This window comes from Pleurodeles waltl, chromosome 10, assembly GCF_031143425.1.
Source record: "Pleurodeles waltl isolate 20211129_DDA chromosome 10, aPleWal1.hap1.20221129, whole genome shotgun sequence".
In the NCBI taxonomy this organism is placed as follows: Eukaryota; Metazoa; Chordata; class Amphibia; order Caudata; family Salamandridae; genus Pleurodeles; species Pleurodeles waltl.
Genome location: NC_090449.1, coordinates 40200953 through 40224333, shown reverse-complemented (window position 1 = coordinate 40224333; position 23381 = coordinate 40200953). Strand labels below are relative to the sequence as shown.

The 23381-nt window shown below is 43.6% G+C and overlaps 1 protein-coding gene across 1 annotated transcript; it reads left to right on the top strand.

The window, feature by feature from the left end:
- The first annotated feature begins 22170 nt into the window (after window positions 1-22170).
- On the top strand, window positions 22171-23115 carry LOC138262307 (olfactory receptor 5AR1-like). The gene has a single exon (XM_069212205.1). It carries the CDS (start codon window positions 22171-22173, stop codon window positions 23113-23115), a length of 945 nt encoding a protein of 314 aa, XP_069068306.1.
- The last annotated feature ends 266 nt before the right edge of the window (window positions 23116-23381 follow it).

Sequence of the window (23381 nt, the reverse complement as noted above, 5' to 3'; positions counted from 1 at the left end):
GCACTCCTTCTTGCTTCTGCCTCCCTCAAATGGCACTCCTGCTTGCTTCTTTCCAGCCTCTTAAGGCAGTCCTGCTTGCTTCTTATCCCCTCCGATGGCACTCCTGCTTGCTTCTTTCCACCCTCTGAAGGCACTCCTGCTTGCTTCTTATCCCCTCCTCCGAAGGCACTCCTTCTTGCTTCTTCTTCCCTCCGAAGGCACTCCTTCTTGCTTTGTTCCCCATCCAAAGGCACTCTTGCTTGCTTCTTTCTCTCCTCTGAATGAAGTCCGACTTGCTTCTTCCTCCCTCTGAAGGCACTCCTGTCCCACATGCTTCTTCCTCCCTCTGAAGGCACTCCTGCTTGCTTCTTCCACGCTCTGAAAGCACTCCTGCTTCCTTGTTTTTCCCTTCCGAATGCAGTCCGGCTTGCTTCTTTTCCACTCTGAATGCACTCTTGCTTGCTTCTTCCCCCGTTAAAAACAGTCCTGCATGCTTCTTCCTCCCTCCAAAGGCACTCCTGCCTGCTCCTTCACCCACTCCGAAGGCACTTCTGCTTGCTTCCTTCCCCCTTCCAAAGGCATACTTACTTGCTTCTTCCGCTCCTCCAAAAGCAATCGTGCTTGCTTCTTTTCCCTCCTCCGAAGGCACTCCTGCTTACTTCTTCCCACCTCTGAAAGCACTCCTTCTTCCTTCCCCTCTCCGACGGAACTTTTGCTTGCTTCTTTCCCCCCTCCAAAAGCACTCCAGCTTACTTCTTCCCTCCTCTGAAAGCACTCCTGCTTGCTTCCTTTACCCCTCCGATGGCACTCCTGCTTACCTCTTCCCCCTCTGATGGCACTCCTGCTTGCTTCTTTTCCCCCTCCAAAGGCGCTCTTGCTTGGTAACCTTTCCCCCTTCGAAGGCACTCCTGCTTGGTAACCTTTCCACCCCCAAGGGCGCTCCTGCTTACTTACTTCCCCCTCCAAAGGCACTCCTGCTTGCTTCTTCCCACCCTCTGAAGGCACTCCTGCTTGCTTCCTCCCCCCCTCCGAAGGCACTCCTGCTTGCTTCTTCCCCCCTCCGAAGGCACTCCTGCTTACTTCTTCCACCCACCAAAAGCACCCCTGCTTACTTCCTTCCCCCTCCGAAGGCACTACTGCTTGCTTCTTCCCCCCTCCAAAGGCACCCCTGCTTACTTCTTCCCCCTTCAGAAGGCACTCCTTGCTTCCTTCCCCCCTCTGAAGGCACTCCTGCTTACATCTTCCCCTCTCTGAAGGCACTCCTGCTTACTTCTTCCCCCTTCTGAAGGCACTCCTGCTTGCTTCCCCCCTCCAAAGGCACTCTTCTTACTTCTTCCTCCCCCCGGAGGCACTCCTTCTTGCTGCCTTTCCCCCACTGAAGGCACTCTTGCTTGCTTCTTCGCCCCCTCCAAAGGCACTCCTGCTTGGTAACCTTTCCACCTCCGAGGGCACTCCTGCATACTTACTTCAACCTCAGAAGGCACTCCTGCTTGCTTCTTTACACCCTCTAAAGGCACACCTGCTTACGTCTTTCACTCTCCGAAAGCTCTCCTACTAACTTCTTTCCCCCCTCCGAAGGCACTCCTGCTTGCTTCTTCCCCCCCTCCAAACGCACTCCTGCTTATTTTTTCCCCCTTCTGAAGGCACTCCTTCTTGCTTCCTTCCCCCCCCTCCGAAGGCACTCCTGCTTACTTCTTCCCCCTTCTTATGGCACTCCTGCTTGCTTCCTTCCCCCCCCCAGAAGGCACTCCTGCTTACTTCTTCCCCCCTCTGAAGACACTCCTGCTTGCTTCCTTTCCCCCTCTGAAGGCACTCCTGTGTGCTTCTTCTCCCCCTCCAAAGGCACTCCTGCTTGGTTCCTACCCCCTCCGAGGGCAGCCCTGCTTGCTTCTTCTCTGTTCCAAAGGCACTCCTGCTTGCTTCTTTGTCCCTGCTGAAGGCACTCTTACTTGTCCCATTATCCGCTCTTTGCCCAGGCAGTCGCACATGGTCACTCCTTTCTTTCTTGTTACTCTGCCCCAGGCCACCCAAGGCTCTCCCATAGTGATATTTCTTGAAAACCTGTAGACATATATGGGAAGATGCCCATTATGTACTCCATATATCATACTGTCCCTTCCCTTGACAATGTTCAACACTCTGCTCCTTTTGGCTAGGGTAACATTATGGCCCTCAGTATGACTTTGGTGGTCTTTTTCAAAGACTGCCAAAGCCACAGGCGCCAGACGACCACCAGTGCTTACGGTCTTCCGCCCACAATATTACGGGTACTGCTGGATTTCAGCCACAATTTGGGGTGGGCAGAGGAGCTGGGGCTGTTCCACCACTGGCCCCACCAGAAGGACTCTGCCCACTGAATTATGTGCAATAATACGGCCTGGCAGTGTCCTGCTGACAGGTCACTGCCGGAGGTGGAAGAATGCATTCCCATTCTCTACCGGATGACCTCCGATCTACCTGGAGGGGGCGCAGGGGTTGTGGGACGATATACCTGGATTGTGCTTGTGGTGGGTGGGGGAGTCATCTGCCAGTGACGGGGAAGAGATTCCCTGTCACCTGTGGCCTTTCCACCAGGTTTTTGTGGCGGTGCTAACGCTGCGGAAACCCTGGTGGAAAGGCAGCTCCTAATACCGCCGATGGTCTTCTGTGGACTGCCGGGTCAGAGATGCTCATCACTGGCCCATAGGGTCCGACTGCCCTGGCGGTATGAGCGGAGATGTGGCGTTTTGGCAGAGGCCAAGCCGCCACACTCATAATGTGGCGGTCTTCACCGCCAGCCTGTTGGCGGTGAAACCGCCACCGTGGTCCTGGAGGTCAGTAGACTGTCAGGGTCATAATAAGGGCCTATATAATTACCACATACATACGTAGATACATCACAGTGGTCATTTTTTTTGTAATGTGTGGGCATTCATGGGATGCCATCACATTTCCCAAAACCAGATAAAATGTTATCCCGAGCATAATGGTGGTGATTTCTTGCAACTTGTGGGCACCCGTGGAGATGATGCCCATTCCCACTCTAGTATAAATGCTGCCTCTTGCGCAGTAGTGGAAATTACTGCCATTTTGTGGACATTCATGAGAAGCTGGCTTAGGGCCTGATTTAGAATTTGGCAGACAGTTACAGAAGTGATTGATATCCCTGCTGCCATATTACGATCTCCATAGGCTATTATGGGACTGTAAAACAGCAGATGGGATATCCGGCATATTTGGCCATATTTGTGCCAAACTCTAAATCAGGGCCTTAGTGTTGTTCCTGGCAGTATTGTTGCAATTATGGACATACTTGGAGCATCCATAGCCTAGTGATAGTTCTGCTAGTAAGTTATCACAGACTGTGGCATCCATGACACTTACTAAAGCTACACTGCTGGTCCCTGCAATATGGTGGCAATTCATGACATGCTGTCACCATGCATGGAATGATAGTGGCCATTCGAACACGACAGTGTCCCTTAATTACTGATGTATTTCTTAGTATACTGTAGGCAGCCATGGTATGATGGTGCAAAGAAATCAGAGAACAGAGGAAGCAGGGAAAGTGACCATACATAAAATGTGCAGTAGTTTACATGTTTAGCCCACTCTCTTACAAAACTTTCGATAGAAATGTCATTGTGAGTGCCAAGGTTTTGGTGTATTGCGATTGAAAGTACTTGTCTATTTTGCACATGTGTATATTATTTTTGAATAACCTGTGGCTTCTTCGTTAAGACCCCGTCTTCCTTGTTATGGTTTTGAATGTTGTAGCCAGCACTCTCTACATGCAGATCTAGTTATTTGTTTTAAGTTTCAGGCAAAGGTATTCTGTGTTTGTACAATGCTGTTACAAGATTGCATATAAAATAAGCTCCCCCTTCTTCTTCAATACATCTGCAGTGCCCCTCCACTCCTATACAAGCAGTGCCGGATCAGCTCTAGGGAGGTGTGACTGATGCCACCGCACCGGGTGCTCTCTCCAGGTGGGGGCGTTCTGTTTGTAGGTATATTATTGTTTTAAAAGCGCCTCCAGCAATTTTCTGGTAATTATAAAAATGTCAAGGTAACTCTTTTGATTTATGTTGTGCCTGGAGAGAGATCAGAGTTTTTTCTAGTAGAAGTTTTACGGTAGTGCAGAGGGTTAGTATGCCTGCAGGAAAGAACGTGTACCATGCAGATCACAAAGTGCATATAATGCAAATAGGTAAGCAGGTTACTACTTTTGTCTGATTGGTCCTTTTGGTACTTGAGGCTTATAAATTAACATCCAAATAAAGAACAGTGAGCAGTAAACTGTCATCAAAGAACTGCATGCACACCGGAGGGTAAAGATTAGATAGAGCGTTATGATTTTTTCCCCAGTCTTTCAGTATCCTAATGCTGCAATAAATACTACATTTGAGTAGAAATCAATTCCTATTAAAGAGAACCCCCAACCATGGTGTTACATTTTAAATTCTGAGTCGGTGCTTCTCCAGAAAAAGCACTCTTAAGCCATACAGCCTACCAGTATGGATAACATGTGTCTCCTACGCCTTGCAGTCCTCTGTCTTACGTAACATTTCTTACACACCTATGACTGATTGTCTCTGAATAATGTGCGTGCAATTTAAAGTGCTCTGACACCCGACACTGGTATGTGTGGTGCTATAAAATGAATTAATGGCATTTGAGAGAGAGTGTTTATGAGGGGCTCTCTTAAAGGGTTGTAGTGATGGAATCCGTGGTGGAGGTGGGCATTAGAGGGGTGCCAACAAGCAATGTCGCACAGGGCGCCATCAGCGCTAAGGCCGGCCCTGAAGCAGTGGGATGGTGGCTTGAATGCTGACCCATAAGTTCTCTCTACTGATAATCTAAGCTCAGTGTTGCCTCACTGTGTTTAGCTTTTTTGTTGTATTGCTGTTTGGTGATGTGTAGTCAATAGCCAGGTCCTTGGTGGATTGCAGGAGTCAGCAATGGAGTGTGGGAAAAGACATTCAAATAATGTGTTCAGTATGAGGCGTCATACATACCCTAACAACACAGAACTTTGGGGTGTGGGGGTCATTCATGTGTAAGCAGAATGTAGCACTGCAACAAATCATCACATATTGTGTGAGGGCAGATAACTGACTTTGGTGTGTGGTGCCTTGCACAGACATACGCTTGCAGTGCAGCTATGCTGACTGCTTCAAGTGCTGCCAGCAGGATGTAAATGAAACTGCTCACAGGCGTGACAGTGGTAGTAAGTAGCAGAGTATCAGGCCAAACTAACAGCCCTGCGAACAGCCTAGATTTCTCAATTTGTTGAATTTCCAGCCTGGTAACACTGGAAAACTAGACTTCTACAGCCTCTTTCATTATTCTGGGCAGACATTATCAGGTTAGACTACAAAACTTATGTTGAAATTTCAGCCACTGCAGAATTGTATTACAGAGAATAGCTGCTTCATATTCCATTCCCATTCTGCATTTAGTGCTCAACAACCGATGTGCATTTAGTCTACAAGAACATTAGCACATTATTAAGCCTAGGTGTCCATGCCAAGAGGCAGACCAACCTTTCAACCCAATACCACTTTGCATGGCTTGTCAGAGAAGTACATTTATAAAAAAAAAAAAGGCAAAATGACATGTCTCAAAGTGCGAGCATTGTTGGTCAAGGAGCCTAGCCAGTTGGTGTCACTCTTCACATAGGCTAGGGAGACCACATAGCCCAGATCTCGCGGCACAGTTGGTTGCTAGGCATCCTTGCTGGCATATTTATGTGAACTTAGTGCATGTCCCAGCTTTGAGTCGAGTTAGCATGCAGACATTTACTCATTCACTTTCAGATGTGCCCCATCTAACAGTGAGGCCCCCCCCGAATCGTGTTGTATTTTACTACCCCAATAGGAGTAGAAATGTCAATTTTCTGTACTTGAACCAGGGCCCATGACATCCTTGCTATGCTTTGTCCCCACTCCCAGCAACAACATCTTTTTTTATTTCCATTTTTTAAGGAAAATCCACCTACGTTTGTTAAAAATCTTTTAATCATGGCTGGGTATAGTTAAGATAACTAACAATTATTTTACCCCATCTGTCACTACAAAACGCAGTAGGGATCCATCATCATAAATATTTTCCAGAATACTTGAGCCCATTCTCCCAAGTGTTTGCAACATATTAGGATTAGTCTTCAGCATTGCGAGTTGATGAATATAGTTGTAGCTAATATTTTTCAGTCTGACATCACTAAGCAAATATTGAATTCTGGTGGAAAATATTTTATAATGGGCAGAGACTGTAACAATGTACTTGATCCAAATTTGAATTAAAATTCCAAAGTGAAATTGATTCCCACAAAATGCAAACATCCTTTTCTTCTACTATATCCGAAAAATCATTGATTGATACATGGCGAGCTTCCAATCCAACTACAAGGTAATTTACTTTCTGCTTCCAATGCATCAGACGCACTCCAGAATTGACTACATCTTTACATCTAAATCTTTAGCTTAAAACCTTCTCCAAATTGTCTCTACATTAATTTCTGCCCATGCACACGCTATTAAAGGTTTTGATTGAATAAGACTCTCCATTTGAATTCTTCCTTCAATGCTCAATTTAAGGACTTTGTTACTGAACGGCAAGAGGGTTTATAATTCACTATATTAACTGTAAAAGGAAAGAGTTTGACAAACAAACAGTATCTTAATTGAGGGAGATTTAGACTCTAAACTACATCCCTTATCATTCTGAATCCCGGACGTCTCTCCATGACCTTATCCAAGTGAAATTTAAATTTAATAAATTGTCTACTGAACAAGCTTCCTCTTCCCTTTTACGACACAATATTCAATATTATGGTGGCCAAAACAAAGCATGGAAACTTTTAGCTAGTTATTTAAAAGTCAAGAAAGAACAGGAGACAAATGAATCTATTACAAACTCACATAAACATACTGTTATTAAAGATTAAGATATTTTTGAAAGGCTTGTCACCTTTAATATACTCCTGAACATACTAAACACAAAAACGCCCTAAATTAACTTGTGCGCCCCCACCCCGGTAGCGTGGCACACAGCAGTCAGACCTGACTTAAGAGGCAATATGTTAATTATTTGTGCAACACTTCAAAGTAAAACAGAGAAAATACCACATAAAAGATACCACTGCTGAATAGAAGAACAGAGCTTAATTTAGTGAACATACCGAGACCAAAATGGCAAAAATCCAATAATTAGAAGTGGATATGTGAATTTGTAAAGAATAAACTTAGTTGCAGTGCTTAGAATCATAAAGTGCCAACCTGAACTATCTGGTCATGCTAGACCAGGTCAAATCTGAAAAGTCAGCCAGACCACAATGGAGCACCTGTGGGATACAGGGAGCAGCCTTCGCCCGCTGGAAATAGTACCCTGTTTCAGAGTAGCATCGGTATAGAGAGCAAGATACAAAGAGCAAAGGAGGTGATGCGTTGCCGTCGATCCAGCAGATGTAGGTGATGCATTGGCTCCGATCCACGCAAAGTCAGAGATGCATCAGGAATGGAGGCGATTCTCTGCGTAGTTGGTAATGCTGTGTTCTCAATCCTCACAGCTGCATCAATGCATTGGCATCTATGGAGATGCCCCGGTTCCAAGCAGTGCAACAACGGTGATGAGTGGATTTTAGACTGGAGCAGCACTTTATACCCAATTCTAAGGACCCAGCACTGGATTGGCACCACTTGGTAGGGCAAGACATGCAGCAAGCAAAGTCCAGGTGTAGTAGGTGAAGAGTTGGAAGTCTTTTGTGCCCCTGAGACATCAGAAGAACAGGGGGCAAGCCAGCATGCCCTTGGAGTCACTTTGGAGACACAGCCCATTCAGGTTTAAATGTCAGATCCTCCCTCCCATCATGCCCAGGATCACCCATCAGGCTGTGGATGGCTTATCATTCACACCTAAGCTCCCTTTGTGTGTGACTGTCTGGAGGGAATGCACAAAGGCCCAGCTGTAACCCACCCAGTTGTGTTTTCAGAGGCAGGCAAAAGGTACCAGATGGCTAAAGTAAGAAAATGCCAGCTTTATAAAAGTAGCATTTTCAGAATTACATGTAAAACCTTCCCTCACCATAAGATTTGATTTTAATTGTGATTCCAGAGACTTGGGGTGTCCTATCTCTTTCCAATTGGAAATTACATTTATAAAATATAAAATGCCAATCACAATGTTATCATTTGGGATAGGTAGGCCTTGCAGTAGTGAAAAACTAATTTTAGAGTTTTTCACTATGACATGGAAGACTTAAAATTACATGTCTTATTTTTAAATGCACTGTACTCTGGCCTTGGGCTGTCTGGGGCCTACCTTAGGGGTGATGTATTTGCATTAAAAAGGAAGGTTTGGGCCTGGCAAGATGGTTATCTTGCCAGGTCAACATGACAGTTTAAAATGCACACACAGGGGGCTATTGAAGTAGGTGGCACAATCAGTGATGCAGGCTTAGCAGTAGCATTTAATTTACAGGCCCTGGACACAGGTAGAGCACTTTACTAGGGATTTATAAGCAAATTAAATAAGCCAATTGCGGATACACCATTGTTACCATGTTTTAAGCAGAGAGCACATGCACTTTGGCAGTGCTAAACTGCCCTGAGTTCTAAAGGTAGCAAAACAATGGTCAGCAAAACAGGAGGTCTGAAACCAAAAAAAGTTAGGGGAAATCACACCAAAGATGCCAGGTCTAATACTTCTTATTTAGTTTCCATTCCAAAACCTGATTTGGAGCATGTCAACTTTTCCCAGGTAGAAACTGACATCACAGAAGCAGTCAAAATATGTAAATTGGGCAAGGCACCTTTCTCACTTTATCATTACTTTACTCAGTCCCAAGGTGCATCGGGTACTTTTCAAGAAGCCATAGTCTGCTTAATCCCAGAGGAAATATGGAATTTACAAATAATGTAAAAATGATCACCCTATAACGTTTGGAAATGTAGATTATAAATTTTTGCCCACATTCTAGCACTTTGTATAGAACCCATTTAGCCTCATCTAATTGGTCCAGAACAGGTTGGATGTATTAAACGTAATTTTCTTTCTGACAATATTAGATGTCTTTTGAATGTACTGGGTTAGGCATCAAAATTATTCCAGCTCTTAACTGTTATTGCTATAGATGCTGAAATAATGTTTGACTGCATTGGATGGCAGTTTATGTTTGAATTCTGATGGTATTCCTCTACACCTTTACAACCCAATCAAATAAATTCTTGCCTTTCAGACAGAAGTCCACAAATTTGCTAATGTGCCTTTAACCCAGCCACACCACAGCCATCACCATCTGCAGCCAGGGTCCACTGCTGCCTGCATGACATCAGCCAACTAACTTTGGAACCTCTGGAGGTACATAGTGAAGTTGGAGTTTGCCCAAGTTAAGATGGCCACCATCCTTAAAGACTAGGTTAAGATAGCCACCATCCTTAAAGACTAGGTTATTAAGATAGCCACCATCCTAGAAAGCTTGGTTAAGATAGCCACCATCCCTACGTTCTTACAAGGGTTCCTGAACTCTCAGCAGCCATCTTGCTGCCTCTCCTTTTTAAGGGGCTGAGCAATGTCATCTTGTGCCTGTTACTTACATATGTAGAGGATCCTTGCAGATCTACAAAAGTTCAGTGATTGGTAGGTTAGTTTTGAGATGATTCTGCTTCCTGGTTGGAGGTAAGAGTTTCAGGACTGTTTGACTTCATGGTTGGAGGTGAGCGGCATGGAGCAATGATCATCTTTAGCCAAAAGTAGGACATACACATTTTTGCTATTAAGGAGACAGTCACATTTCATAGTTTCCAGACGGTCGTGAGGATATTGTATTGTGTGACCCTTCGAGTACCAAGGAGAGGTATTCCCAATTGAGTCCAAACCTATGGAAATGAATTGACTAAACTAACAATTGAGAAGGAACTAATTCTGAGTGTGGTAAAAACATTTAGATTTTGGTGAAAACGAAGTCTGATTGTGGTAAAACATATTCTGATTGTGAAAAAAGTGTATAGTGACTAACCCTACTTGCATATATCACCTCTAAAAATCTGTTTTCATGATTCCTGATTTTCAAGTCTCCTGAAGCTAAGGATAGGCCTAAGATAATTTAAGTGTTGGATTAATGAATGTCCTTTCATTTGCAGGCCTCCTTCTCCACAGTGCCCTTCCTAATCTCCAGTCCCCTCGTCTAGCCAATCTGATACTCTTTGGAATACCAACCAGAGTCGGAGCTGCTGGAAGATGGACTTCTGAAAGGTACTGCTCCAGAGAATCATCTGGCCATGACACCAACTGAGAAGCAAGACAGTACTGCTCCAACGTGGGCAGCAGAACATGGTCCAGGAGATGGCCAACAAAACTCAAAGCCCTTTTTTATCTTTTGGGGCATGTTGTGGGTGGAAGGTAGGGAAGTTGGGGAAAAGGTGGAAGGGACTTTTTTGCTTGGATAGGTGGCGGGCCTGCTGTGGGTGGAGAGGCTAGGTTTGAAATGTAAACAAATAAATGGGCTGTACTTTTTTTTCTTTTTCATTATCTGTCTTTCCATTGCTAGTTAGCATAGTGTAGCACTGTGTTTTTGGCACAAGACCACAATAAGAAGCTGCCCTTGGAAAATGTCACACATTATACATTGACTTTTCCCCCTAAACCTTCCCCACTTGATGTCCCTTGCCATGTATGAATTGTTCAGTAGGTTACTCACTTCTTCCTGCAGTCCAGTTATTAATTATACCCTGGCACTGTCTGTGAACAATAAACTGGTTACCTGTTTCGCTTTATTGCTTGAGGAGGTTTTGCAGCACCCAGCCACTATCAACAATACTGTATACTAGTTAGTGTAGTTACTGCCCATGTCCTACTTTATGTAACTATTATTGATAACCAATGTGTTCTGCCAACAAACATAATAATAAAAAATTATCTCTTTTTCCAAAGGACAACTTCAGTACTAAGTTATAAACTAGATTAAGCAATGGCAGTTACCTTTCACAATCTTCCCAAACCTCATTGCAGGGTTTGACAAAATGGCCTTCTTAATTGTGGTGGTGTTAGTGTTAATGTGCTGACAGGGAAGACATCAAAGCAAGGTCCCACTACCACCTATTCCAGATGAGGGGAACTCCAACTGTAGAATTATTCAGAAATGTTATCCATCACAGGCAACTTGACTAAAAGACTACACGAAGTTAGTGAGTTATCAAAGGCTGAGACCAAACTACCAAAAAAACCTCATACTATAAAAACTAGCAGTAGTAACTTCTAAGCTATCCAGGGAGCTGGTAACTATTTCATTTATACAAAATAGACCTAACTTACAAAATCTTTGAGTCAGGATGAGTTAGGACTCAGGAGAAGGTTTGGTTACTCCATGTTGCATAGATTTTGTAAGCAACATAGGGCCTGGTTGACAAAGGTAAAGTTACACTTTTGATGTTATTTTATTCTTGCAGTGTAAGTTTATGACTAGTAACATCCATCAGTAACATTGCAAGTAGTAACGTTACGAGTAGTAAGTAATCCCTATCACTTTAAAAGGACTTACTATCACCATTAGCTGGTTACTGCAAGTAAAGTTTCTGGTAGTTCAGTTAAACTGTAAGAGTAAACTTACATCAAAAGTATAACTTTACCTTTGTGAATCAGGCCAGATAGTGCATACTAGTACTACCATTTGTGGGATGGGTACTGTTCTGACTCTGCTCTATGATAATGTTATCCTTTTGGTGCCTGGATGAGTAAGTAGGGTTGGAGTGAACTATGTCCTGGTATTTCTTTCATCACATCTACCTCAAGTGTGCAATCCATTTATGGTATACATTTGTAAGTCACACCTCAATAAACCACACAGCCTGGGGAAAGTGGGTTAGGAGTTAGATGAATGGATTCGAATGGAGATTTGGGAAAATATGTGATAAAGACAAACACAGCATTCATCAGGTTGATGAGCAGCCCATCATCAAATCTGTTCTGGTAGAAAATGAAGGAATGACACAGTTTGGTTATTAAATGCATTGAAAACAGTCCTGCAACACTAGAGTCCCACGTTATCTAATTATTCTATCATGGATGTTTGAAAAATACAAATTAGGGAGGACAACAGAGTTCTCAAAATAGTGATTGTTAAGAAAAGAAAAATGATACTGTATATACATGCCAAAATGGACAGTGCATCTGCATTCTTCTCAGAATGTCCTTCTTCGGTGCAGGACTGAACCGGTCCGATGATTAAACAGGAGTGTTATGGTGCTTTTCTGCAGATGTTAAAGACTCTGGATTGCAAAAAAGTAAATGTTGATAATGTAGAGTCAAGCAGATGGTAAACTTCATTGTGAATGAGGACCTAGGGGGCAGAGCAAGACCATAGGCTGGTTCAGTCTTGTGCGATTAACTGAGAGGTGAGAACAATTTTACAATCAATCCCAGAAAAGTAGCTACATGTACCTGGCTTATCGATCTCACAACTGTCAACTGTCGTAACAGCTGAGTGCATCCATCATGTGACATGTCTACAGTTACTGCCCCCCAGACCAAAACCACTTATTTAGAAGAGTTTGAAATTTGAGTAAGCACACTATGCAGCATTTCCCAAATCAACACACCTCTCTCCAGTCCACAGGGCAGAGTAGGTTTCTCATTGAATTGGATAGGCATTGTTCAAAACGTCTTTCTTCTGGCTGCTGGGGAAGTCCTGTGACTGACTCTGGGGATTGAATGAGATTAAGAGAGACAGACCTCTAGTACGGTTGATGAACAAGAAGAGCTAAAGAAATATAAAATGTGAGTATTATTTGAATAGTTTTGTTAACTAAAGTGACTAGTCTGGTCTCTGAAGAACCTAAAAAAAGAAGTACAGCCAAGTGTGGACTATGTTAGTAATTCTAGCAGTGTAAAAGGGGTGAACATTCAGGAAGAATGACCCATCAGGCCATTAACATTGCAAATCAAGCTTGCAAATTAGTTAAAATCTCACTTCCACGTGAATCATCATCACTCACTTTATATATCACTCATTGATGTGCAATAGTGAGTTACCTGTTCATACAAGCATGATGGTGCACATTTGTCTATTTTCTATCCTCTTTTCCCATGGAGGCAACAAACACTAGCAGTCTTGTAAATTAATGACATTTACTGGCAGCCCAGATAGGGAAAGAAGAAAGGAAACATAGGGAAGGGAGGCACTGAATTCATTCCTTTTAAACAAATGGGGAGGCTTCTTCTGTGCACACTGGGTCAACTCCACTCTAGTCTATATATATGAGTAAAGGCAGGGCTGCAGAAGTCAGGCACCAATTATATAAATGTTTCCCAATATCCATTTTTTGCAAAGCAGTTTGATGATGAAAGTTCTAGTGTGGCTTAATCAGTCAAGGAAATATAGTCCATCCTCAAACTCATTAGCTAACACACTGAAGTCTGCCTATTTGCCCTCATCTTCTATCTGTGCTGTTTCAGGTGCAGTGTAATCTTGTGGTATGAAGTGTTGGTTAATTGTAATCATGGTCAATTCCTCCATGTTTTGGGGCAAGAGACTGTTCCTTCTGACTGTGAGTATTGCTCCAGCTTCAATGAACACACGCTCAGAAAACACACTAGCTACTGGACAAGACAGATACTTTTTTGCCAGCCTGCGAGCACTGGCCATTAGTGCATCTTCCCATACCAACAGACCAATAGGTTCTGATCTAGATACACATCTTTGGGCCATCCAGATAGCCTTTGCTATCCCCTGAATTGTCATAGGTGCTGCTACTTGCTCAATCTCTTGTGTCTTCGACTCTGCACTTGACTTAAGCCCTGCCATTTGAAACCAAGCCATTGCAAAGGTTGGGTCTGATCCTTCTGTTACTGGTATTGTTGCTTTTGTTTTTGCTGCTGTTGCTGGCGTTGGGTGTTGTGAGACAACAACATTGCCCTCTATGGAGATAGAAGGCTGCATGGTAGAACTTCTGCTGGGACTCTAACTTTCAGCTGTTCTTCTTCCAGGTCTCTCTCTTGGTCATCAATCCAAGTCTTGTATTGTGAAACATTCCTTTCTGGAAAAGGAATGAAAATCCTTAGGTTCTTTTTTGTACTGTGGATCAAGTATTGTGGCACAAATATACTCTTTGGAGGACATAATCTCTCTATGCAAACTTGTATTAACAGCCAAGTGAAGGATTTAGCTCTGAACTAACTAATATGCTTCTTCATTCACACTAGGAAACCTTTGCAATACTGTTTTAACTGTTCCTGTAGCTGATGCAACAATAGGATTTCTTGGCTCATCGTACTGTCCTCCTTGCTACTTCCCATGTGAAAACCTCAAAAGGAAGTAGCATTTGTGTCAGGCATTTGACTAATCCCTATTTGTCCAACGCAATTACATGCTTTTCCCGGGTGCATCCCTTCCTCTTTGAAGGGCATAGTCAGTGATTGATCTGTGGTGCTCAAACAGACGTTGCAAGATGTAATAGATTGAGTTCCAATGTCTTAGCACCTCCTGATTAAGGGCTTTAACAGATACTCTAATAGCATGCTGAATGATCTTCAGCTGCTTCCAAGCTTAAAAATAATGACTTAAATGAGTGCAGATTCTTCTGCAGGTGGCCAGTATGTTGCTATGTCTTCTTTTTTTTAGAAAGTCCTGCACAATGAGGTTGATACAATGTGCCAAACACAGGACCCTAAAATATCTACCATCTGCCATTGTCTTGACTATATTACTGCCATTGTCCATGGACACAAATACAGTTCTGAGATCTCTGGATCAAAGCCCTTCAAATACCTTACTGTTAAAGTCCTCCAAGATGTTTGCAGTTGTATGGGATTTCTCCATGGCGAACATCGCTATTATTGCATGCCAATGAACACCCTTAAACCTTTCTTTAGCACTGAGACCTGCACGTGGCTGCTGCCTAACCCCCACAAAGAGATCCAGGATATAGTGATACACATGTTATCAGTTGCTTGACAACTGGTCCACATCTGTCCTCAGGCGGATAGTGTGACCAGCAATCTGCTGCATAGCTTGGCCAACCAATTGCAGCAAATCATGATGTGATTGAGCCCTTGAACAGCAACGGTGGCAAAATAGGTCTGGCTGGGAACTGTCTATTTCAGGCTGATGGCTGCCATATACTCTAAAAATCTAACTCCTTCCACAAAAGAGCAAGGGAGGAGGTCAACCGCTAGCATTTTAGCCAGCTTCCCATTGTACAAACGTGCCATTGGGTGGTTGCGTTCGTAGGGCCCCTCCTGCCTAACCATGTCTGCAATAGTGACTTGGATTCTTTTCTTTTGTGGTGCCACTGACACAGGCAACTTACGGAGACAACCACGAGGTGGTAGACTCACTGCGTGTCTTGGGGGGATCACTATGTGTGGTGGTGTCTCCATCGGAGTCTTGTATAATTTGTGGGTTGATGATGCGGTGATGCTGGCACACTGCAGGGGACAGGGCTGCTTTGTGTAAAGCTGTCATCCTCTTCTTCCTCAGCACATCCTATCACCATGATTGGAGCTGCTTCCCCTCTCTTACCACCACCAGAAGCTACCTTTCTAAGGTGCTCTTCCCATCAGATTGCATGATGTTTTTTGTTATGGAATATATGGTGTCTAATGCCATAGTGTGAACCTGACTTACCTTAATGAACACTCCCATACCAAATGGAGCATATTGCAATGTTATACATTTGTTTACTAATCGTAAAGATGTCCTAAACAGGGGAGGAGAACTTTTTTAGTGTGCCAATGCCTGAACAACTAGAGGTAGGTGGGTATGTCAATTACCTCTCTGCAGTGCGTACTTTGACTGAGGCAGTGGTGGATGCAGATCTCAGTGGGGGCCTTACAATTTCAGCTGTCAGTGATATTGGTGGTAGTGGAACCAGTGCCATATCCCTCTGAGCAGGTTGAGTAGGAGGTGTCATCTCAGTGTTCTTTGAGATGCTCTCCATACTGACAATCAGTGGCCCGTCCTCATCACTGTCAATTTCTATAATTGTAAGGCTTTGAGGAACTTTAATTTTCCCTTGTCTTTCGTGGTAGGTCTCAGACTTGGCTAGGGTCTAGTCCATCTCCAGATCATAAGAAAGGGGGCTTGGAAAAGATGGTGAAGTAACCCTTTTTTTCTCTTGCATGTGATTGTGAAGCCAATGGTTCAAGAGCTACATCTTGCTCAGCAGGAAGCACAACTTACTCTTCTGCCCCTTAGTTTAGGAAGAACTGTTGCTGGCTGTGGCTGCTGTCCACTTTGTTTCCTGCAATGATTGGGTACTTTGCAGCTGAGGCAAATCCAATTTAGACTCTCTGCTCATCTCATTAACTGTGGTGGCTGCCTTGCTGAGAGACATGGGCTTGGGCTTAGGTTTGAGTGGTGCCGTTGTTGATGTAGGATTGCTCCTCCCAGCTTGCTGCCCGGAAGACGGTGTGGCAGCTATACCACATTTCCTGAAAAAGGTGGAGGGTGACATGCCTTTGGTGGCAATCTGCCTCTTCTCCCCCTCACTGGCCACATCCCTGGCAAGAATACTTTTCTTTTAGGACATTTTCAAGTTCTGTCAGTTGGCACTTAGCTGCACGAGTGGAAGCAGAGGAGGACTCAGGTGGTGTGGTGTCACTTTGTGCTGGCATCTGTCTGGCAGTACTGTGGGCGATGTGCACCTAAAAACAAACAAACAAGAAAAACATTAAGTGAAACATGGCATATTGGCAGTTTGTAGTATTCATACAGACAATATCATTTAGTGAGGTTATCCCAAATAATTAACAATACTGTATCTATTCCAACCCAAACCATAACACAACATTTTAATAACAACATTCAGATTTAAATGTTAACTTTATGTGCTTCGAAGGCCTTAATCGACACATGTGGCATGAAGAGGGAGCAGGGGGAAATGGAATGATCCTCAAAAAAATGAATGCTGGTGTGCATCTATGGCATGCAGGGGCTACAAGGAAAACTGAATAATGCTTTGAAAAATGAATGCTAGTGTGCATGGCAGGTAGAGGTGCAGGGGAAAATGAAATAATCCTTAAAAAAGTAATGCTTTTGAGCACCTATGGCCTATGAGACCTATGGCAGGCAGGGAGTGCAGAGAAAAATGGAATAAAACTTAAAATTAATGATGGTGTGCACCAATGGCAGACAGGGCATGCAGGGGAAAAATAAATAGTCCTTAAATCTCACTCATTCTCGCAAACAAGTGTTGATAAAGCCTTGCATTGTTCCCATGAATATCGTGAGGCACGAATGGCAGAATAATTCCTCCATGCATCGACTGGAGGACGTTGGCAGGAACTCCGCCAATTCCGCCAATCTCACAAGTGGAATATAATTCTGCCCGAGTCTAAATATTTGCCATGTACAATGTATACTGTCTGGTGTGTGCATTGCTTCTCAATCATTAGAATGTACGCTTTCACTGTGTACTCATCCACAGGCGTCCTCCTCCTGCCCCAGCAAGGGATCAATAGGTGCTGCCACACACGTCCTTGTACTTAAATTCTAGTGCAAATTCTAAAAGTGATTTCCCTAAGCGTCTGGATCACTGCTGAACCAAACAAGCCAGAAGGGAAAACTATCTAAAATCCAAACAATTAAACAATCAAACGATTAAACGATTTGCGCTCATTTACTTGCCTGTTAGACTTGCTGCACTGTCAATCTGTACATAAAGGTAACAGAATTATCTAATCGCAACCCCAATAGATGTTATTCAATGTTATTGTACATTGAAGAACATCTGATAACACATTCATAGCTGCCCACTTGATCCAAATGTTTCAATCTACTCGAGGGCGTTTTCTGGCCAAAAGAAAAATCATCTCTTCCTATGTCTGTGCACAATCTTGGGGGAGACAAGGCATCCAGAATGCTTATGGCTTTCAGATCGTGCTTTTTTGCCTCGTCAAATGTTTTCTTTTTTGCATCATTATTTGTGCCTTAGTCACAGCTGAACAGAACTACTGTTTCCCATTTTATTCTGTCTCTTCAGGCTAATGTGCCATTATTAGAAGATTCACTTTGTAGCGTTATCTTTGTAAGTGTATCATGATCATTCCAGGAGGTGCACTTGAGGGTGGGTGCTGAGCTGGCGTTTTATGTGCACTGTCCACATTTATGTCCTTCATGGCATTTTGATCTGGGAACAAAGTGGGGAAAACATTGTTAAGGAAGAGACCCATGAGCTGAGTCTCTATTCTCTCCAGTAATCCAAGGAGGAGTATATTATTCTGTTGTATTTCATCATCAATACTTGTCAATTTCGCCTGTTTTTCGTTGCGGGTTGTAGTTCAGATTTTTACCCAGAGTGATTGCAGGAACATACTAAGCCTGAGATATTCTGAGGTCACTTTCTCAGCTCTCATATTTTGGGAAGGCTTTGTCTGAGTTGTGTGGTATTCATCACCAAAGTATCTATTTTCTCAGTGAGGTCTTGTTACCTTACATGAGGAGTTGCTTCAATTCGAGGTGAGAGGGTGTGGGGGATGTTGCAGACTGGTTTGGCATTCACTATTGTTGTAAATCTGACTTCAACTGTCTCCTTCATCTAAGTCATCTGCACTATGGACCCCATTTGTCTATTTATCAATCATGCCCCTGATTCTCTTTTCTTACCTGCTCCCTACAAACTAATCTAAGATGTGCAGTTTCTTGTTCTGGTGGGGATGGGGCAGTAAGCTAATCAGATCTTAAGCATTTGCATGTGATTACCCTCCTGGGTAGGCCCCTGTAATTGCACCAAACTGTTCTTCCTGGATTCCTCCTGTTTCAATTGCTTTCCACATGAGGGTTTGTCCCACATGTAGGCCTGTACACCAGCAGTACGGTGCAGTGTAAGAGCCATTGATGATCAATAGGCCTCTGTATTTATGAGCCTATGGCCACAGAAAGCTCTGACTTTTCCAGTAGAGGCTTCAGCCAGGCCCAGGGAAGATCACCTTCAGCCTTGAGAGATGCACAGCCTCCCTTCCTTGTATGGTGCCACCAGGATCTTTCTCTCAATTGTAGGCAGCCACCCAACCTGTGTTGCATGTACGTTTCATCAGCCCTCTTGGGTGGGCTATCTTGGGTGGACCAGTCAATGGCAAGCCGATAGCTGCATACCTCTCAGTCCAATCACACCATAGCAGAGACTCAGTTGCCTGGCCATGGAGCTGACAACAGGCAGCTCCTACACCCTGAGTGGAGCTGCAGCAAACTGTGTTAGTTCACGCAACCATCTTGATTGTTCTTTAGGTCAGATACATCAATAAGGTGGTCTTTCTTTTCTATTATGCTTTATGGGCTTTTCCCCCATGGCTTTTTAGCCTCAGACATAAGATTTAGTGCTTTGGTATACCCTTGAATGTTGAGGTTCCTCAAAATATGCCCACAACATGTGCCTCTGCTAATGCACTCAGCTGTTTAACTTGATTTGATGTATTTATCAAGTGATTTGATTTTCACAAAGGGCATTTAAGCACTAAAATATTTTATTTTCGTTTGATGCAGGGCAGTGCAGCAAGAATCCTTGTGGTGCTGCCGTGCACCAAAATCTCGTATACGAGGCCCAGGAGGAAGTCATTTGTTACTCGCACAAGTGGGACCAGTGCCAGATGCTTCTCCCATTTGGAAGCACCAAAAAAATCACTGAAGACCCATTCTGCTTTCAAATGTTTAACGCTCAATGCAATTTGCATTTCATAGCAAAACTTCAGTCAATTTCAGTTGATCAAGGGAAGGTAATTTTTATGTTTCCTTATCCAAGCAAAGATGCTTTCATCTGGGCTATTTCCTAATTCATATCCAAATCCCTCGGCTTTAAAGCTTTGAAACTCTTGTACAGCAATATACAGTTGTGCTTGGCAAAATACAAATAAAATTAGCTGCCCACAGTGCCTTACTTACTCTGTGCAAGGCAAGGAATCCCTGGTGGCATACATTGGCCAGTTCCAAAAGTTCATCAATTAAATATCCTGGACACATAAGTGTGCAGCACAACAGCTTCCTATCAAGTCCATCGTGAACGATTTAAGGAGGCTCCTTTTGTTGTGAATATACCCACAAACACTACTACACTTTTTGAACTGACATTAAAAATTGATGCCCAGCAAACCCAAAGAAGGCAAGAAAAACATTGGACACCAGCAAAGATGTCAGTCCCAAACCCTGTTGAAGTAGTTAAACAAAATCCAAGTTCCACCAACCAACCCAAGCATTTAGGGAACATTTGCAGAACATTATCATCGGAAGACAAAGCAAGAAGAAGATGGGAATTTCTTTGTATTTCACCTTGAAATATATGAAGTCTGTGAAATGCATACATTCCACACATGCCATGAAGTCGGTGTTCTTTTCTAGGTTGCCTTATGAGGCAAGTTACAGTCCAGGAGATATGCATGGGAAAGTGGATGCTGCAAGGAAGGTAAGAACTTCAACATAAAAACAGCCTTCAAACGATTTTAGCCACTCAGAGTCATCTATCAGACAATGACAAGGACTTGGTTAAACAACATATGAACATTTGAAATGTTATCAAACAATAGATGAAAAACAATTTGTTTCCAAAGATCCCCTTTAAAGAAAATAACATAACAAACTACTGTTGTTTGATGACAGAGTAGTCATCCCTGATAGAAATCTACCGCAAAAGCTTTTGAAGAGAGGACATTATTCCCCTACAGCTAGACACCTTGGGATGTGAAAGGCTAGGATTCTGATCATCCATCTTTTTTGGTGGCCATCTTTAACAAAGGGCAGAGACGGCTCTGTTTTGTCTTTTTTGCTACAGACCAAACCTTACAAAATGAAACTGGGAGATCTGTTGCTACCTCTTTCTACCCAGAACTACACTGGCAGTGGCACACACAGGCAAACGAGCTCAAGGCAGGGGATGTATTTTGGCTATCTTTAGAGAGCATAAACACTGCAAAGCATTGTCAATCTGGTCTTACTTGTACAGTGTGGCTTGTCACAAAGAGGGTATCCAGGCGCTTGCTGCAGGTATTCGTCGAAGAGCCAGGTCTTGAGTCCTTTCATGAAGTGGGTCAGCAAGGAAGCGGTGCGGAGGTGGCGGGGGAGTGCGTTCCAGGCTTTGGCAGCAAGATGGGAGAAGAAGTGTCCTCCGGAGTGGCAGCGGAGTATGCAAAGTATCTGTGCGAGGGTATGGTGTAAGGATCGGAGGTTCTTGGGAGGTCAGTGGAAGTGCAGGCGGTAGTTCAAGTAGGGGGGGTCCTTGGTCATGGAGGGCTTTGTAGACGTGGGTCAGGAGTTCGAACTGGCATCTCTTCTGGATCGCCAGTGGTGTTCCTTCAGGTGCTAGGTGATGTGTGTTCTCTGGAGCAGGTTGAGAATCAGTCTAGCAGCAGCATTTTGGATCATCTGGAGTCTTTGCATGAGTTTACTTGTGATGCCTCATAGGGTGCGTTGTGGTAATCCAGTCGGCTGATGATGAGGGCCTGCATCACCGTCGTCCTGGGGGAGCATCCCAAATTGCATTTTTCCAGTTGCCAATGGACCACTTCTGTGAATCGCCCCATTTGTGACTGGAAAAAAGCTTTGTACATGTGGCCCAAAGAGAGCAAAGTACCTGGCAAAAAACTTGCAGCAGACCAGTGGTTCCCAGAAGGCTGTGATTGCCAACTTGTGGCAGGGTGTTTTCCAAGGTTGTCAGCACTAGTAGTAGGCAACTTTGGCTCCTTTTGATGCCTTCTCTCATTGACAGTTTACATATACTTTGGCAGTGGGGTGTTAAGCGATGAGAGCTGTGCTGTGACAGAGTGCAGGTGCGATGGTCTACGAGGTCGTGTATTGATCATGAACTTCTTTTGACCCGTGATGTGGGTGTTTGTCTTAAGAGCTATCATAGCTCTCAGGATAGTAAAGCACTAGATGATTATACATGCTTAGTCTACATTAGAGTTGCCTGACAATAATTGAATACATTAAGAGAAACATTACTGCAATGTACAGGGAAGGTTATAATTTCATTAGGACATCCTGGGCCAGTACAATAAAAGACTACGAATACTTCACTTATGAAGATCTATGAGAACTGTATCTTTGTATTTGCTTTAGCTGTAATTGCTAATTATTTAATGAAAGAAATTGCAAGATTTCAAAATGTCATGAATGTAATTAGATTGTTTATGCTTTTTTTTTTAAATGTAAAAACAAACATGTGTTATCAGTGCACACTAACAATCTGGCTTAACTTGTTTCTTTTACAGGTGCTTGAATCAACAACCATGAGCAATCTGACCAGTAGGAATGACTTTATCCTCATGGGCCTCTCCTCACTGCCCCACCTTCAGATCCCACTGTTTGTAGTGTTCTTCAATATGTACTTGATGACTTGGATAGGAAATGTTTCACTATTGTCAGCCATAAGGTCTGATGTGCGCCTCCATACTCCGATGTACTTTTTTCTCGGTAATCTGTCAATCTTGGACATTTGGTACACCACCACCACTGTACCACAGATGCTGATACACTTTCTGAGGGATAGGAAGGCAATCTCATTCAACCGCTGCTTCATTCAGATGTTCTTCTTCACCTTCTTTGGTTCAACAGAGTGTGCCCTTTTGGCTGTTATGGCCTATGACCGATATGTGGCCATCTGCTACCCATTGCGGTATTTCACCATCATGGGCAAGGCAGCATGCATTAGCTTGGCATCTGGGAGCTGGGCAAGTGCCTGCACGCATTCCTTGGTGCAGACCTCACTGGCCTCCCAACTAACATACTGTGCTTCTCATGATGTGGAACACTTCTTCTGTGAGGTCCAACCCCTGCTGAAGATCTCCTGCAGTGACACAAGGGTAAACAACATCCTATTGACCCTGGCTAGCTGGGCTTTTGGAATTGGCTCCCTCCTCTTCACTCTCATCTCATATATCTTCATCATCATAGCCATTATGAGGATCCCGTCAGCAGAAGGGAGATGCAAGACCTTCTCCACCTGTACCTCCCACATCACTGTGGTGACTCTATTCTATGGGACAGCTATATTCATGTACATGAAGCCTTCGAGCAACCACTCACAGAGACAGGACAGCCTGATCTCTGCAGTTTACTCAGTCGTGATACCAATGCTCAATCCCATTATCTACAGCTTGAGGAACCAAGATGTGAAGGGGGCCTTGAAGAGAATGATAAAGAGGAATCTCCAAGGGCCACCTCTAAAGGGATGACTCATAGGATAGGCATGATTTTGTTTAAAGGCTGGTGTGCAGTACCCTTATCTTTATTTTCGATGCAGGGCAGGACATGAACGCATACAAGAATATCTTTTATGTCGTTGTTTCTCTAATTAAGCGGTCTTCAAGCTTTTTAAAGCTGTGTCTCCTCTTGTTTAATAAAATTCTACTGGGCTACCCAGAATGACCAGAATGTATATTTTTTCAATTATTTTATAAAACTGGCAGCTCTAAATATACTTAATAATTCAGACATTGCC